General features: G+C 37.9%; 1 protein-coding gene across 1 annotated transcript; it reads right to left on the reverse strand.

Moving 5' to 3' along the window:
* Positions 1-541: 541 nt before the first annotated feature.
* On the reverse strand, positions 542-690 carry LOC104510559 (intraflagellar transport protein 22 homolog; the record flags this gene model as incomplete). The annotated part of the gene is made up of 1 exon (XM_010152845.1): positions 542-690. A coding segment is annotated over one exon (149 nt), but the record flags the coding sequence as incomplete, so codon positions are not given.
* Positions 691-1,111: the final 421 nt, after the last annotated feature.

Genomic DNA, 1,111 nt, shown 5'->3' on the forward strand with positions numbered 1-1,111 from the left:
TGGAGAGAAAGATAAGGAGAACTTGGAACATTAAAATGTGAATTCCATACCCCAACTACTTCTCAGATCTCGCTTCCAATCAGTTTGTACTGACTTCCAAAAGCATAACTTCTCCAGGAAGACAGCTAGCATGAGCACTTTACTCGGATGCTTCAGCAGAACTCCACAAATCTTAGTTCTGTCAGGCTTTCTTCTCTTAGCACTCTACAAAAAGGGATTCTGAAGTGAAAGGATGACCGATACCTTTATCTTTTGGTCCACACTAACATATTAAACAATACCTTCCCGTACCTCTGATGCCAAATGAAACCAAAGTGCAGCTGAAGTTACCCAAATTCCTTGATATGCAGCCATCTCTTTGGCACCACAGTTCATCTGATGTCAGCGCTTGTTGTTTTCTGGCTAAGTCATAAACTGTGCATTATTTTCTCTGAAGTGTTTATTGGCTGGCAAATTCTTGTTGTGAGGACCTGTTTGCAGGCTAGTATAGCTTACAAAGTGAAAATAACCCTTCTTCTTCCCTGCTCAGTATGTGTTAATGTTATGAGATAATTGACATTTCTTCCTGCTCTCTGCTCTCATTTATTAAGGTGATAATGCTTCGGAAGTATTTCATAAATTCCATCCGAACATCTTCAGGATCGTCTTCTAAGTTGGAATGTATTAGTTTCAGCTTGTTCAGCGGGGAGGCTTTGAAGGTAAACAAAAATAATTAGATATATTCCTTTTATAGAAGAAATATTCACAGTCAAGCTCATGGGACAGCTCATGCTGAAGTCAGCTGGAACTCGGGTGTCTGATACCCCAGATAACATGTAACACGTGAAGAAATGCATCATAGCTTGTTAGCATTACAAACAGGTACAACTTGTTGCAAGATTAAATTCTTCAAACATTACTAGTAAAGTTTAAAGTACTGGTTTTGGTCTCACATTCAGTTAGGGAGAATCAAACAATTCAGCACTGGATTGCAATCTTGCTAGTGAAGTGATAGGACACTCTCTGATTACTTCAAAACTATGCAACAATATTGTTATGTTAAATATGTATTAATATATTAATAACTCTAATAAATATGTACTTGTTTGAACACTGGAACAGGTTGCCCAGA

This window comes from Eurypyga helias, unplaced genomic scaffold (assembly GCF_000690775.1).
Source record: "Eurypyga helias isolate BGI_N326 unplaced genomic scaffold, ASM69077v1 scaffold30725, whole genome shotgun sequence".
Classification (NCBI taxonomy): Eukaryota; Metazoa; Chordata; class Aves; order Eurypygiformes; family Eurypygidae; genus Eurypyga; species Eurypyga helias.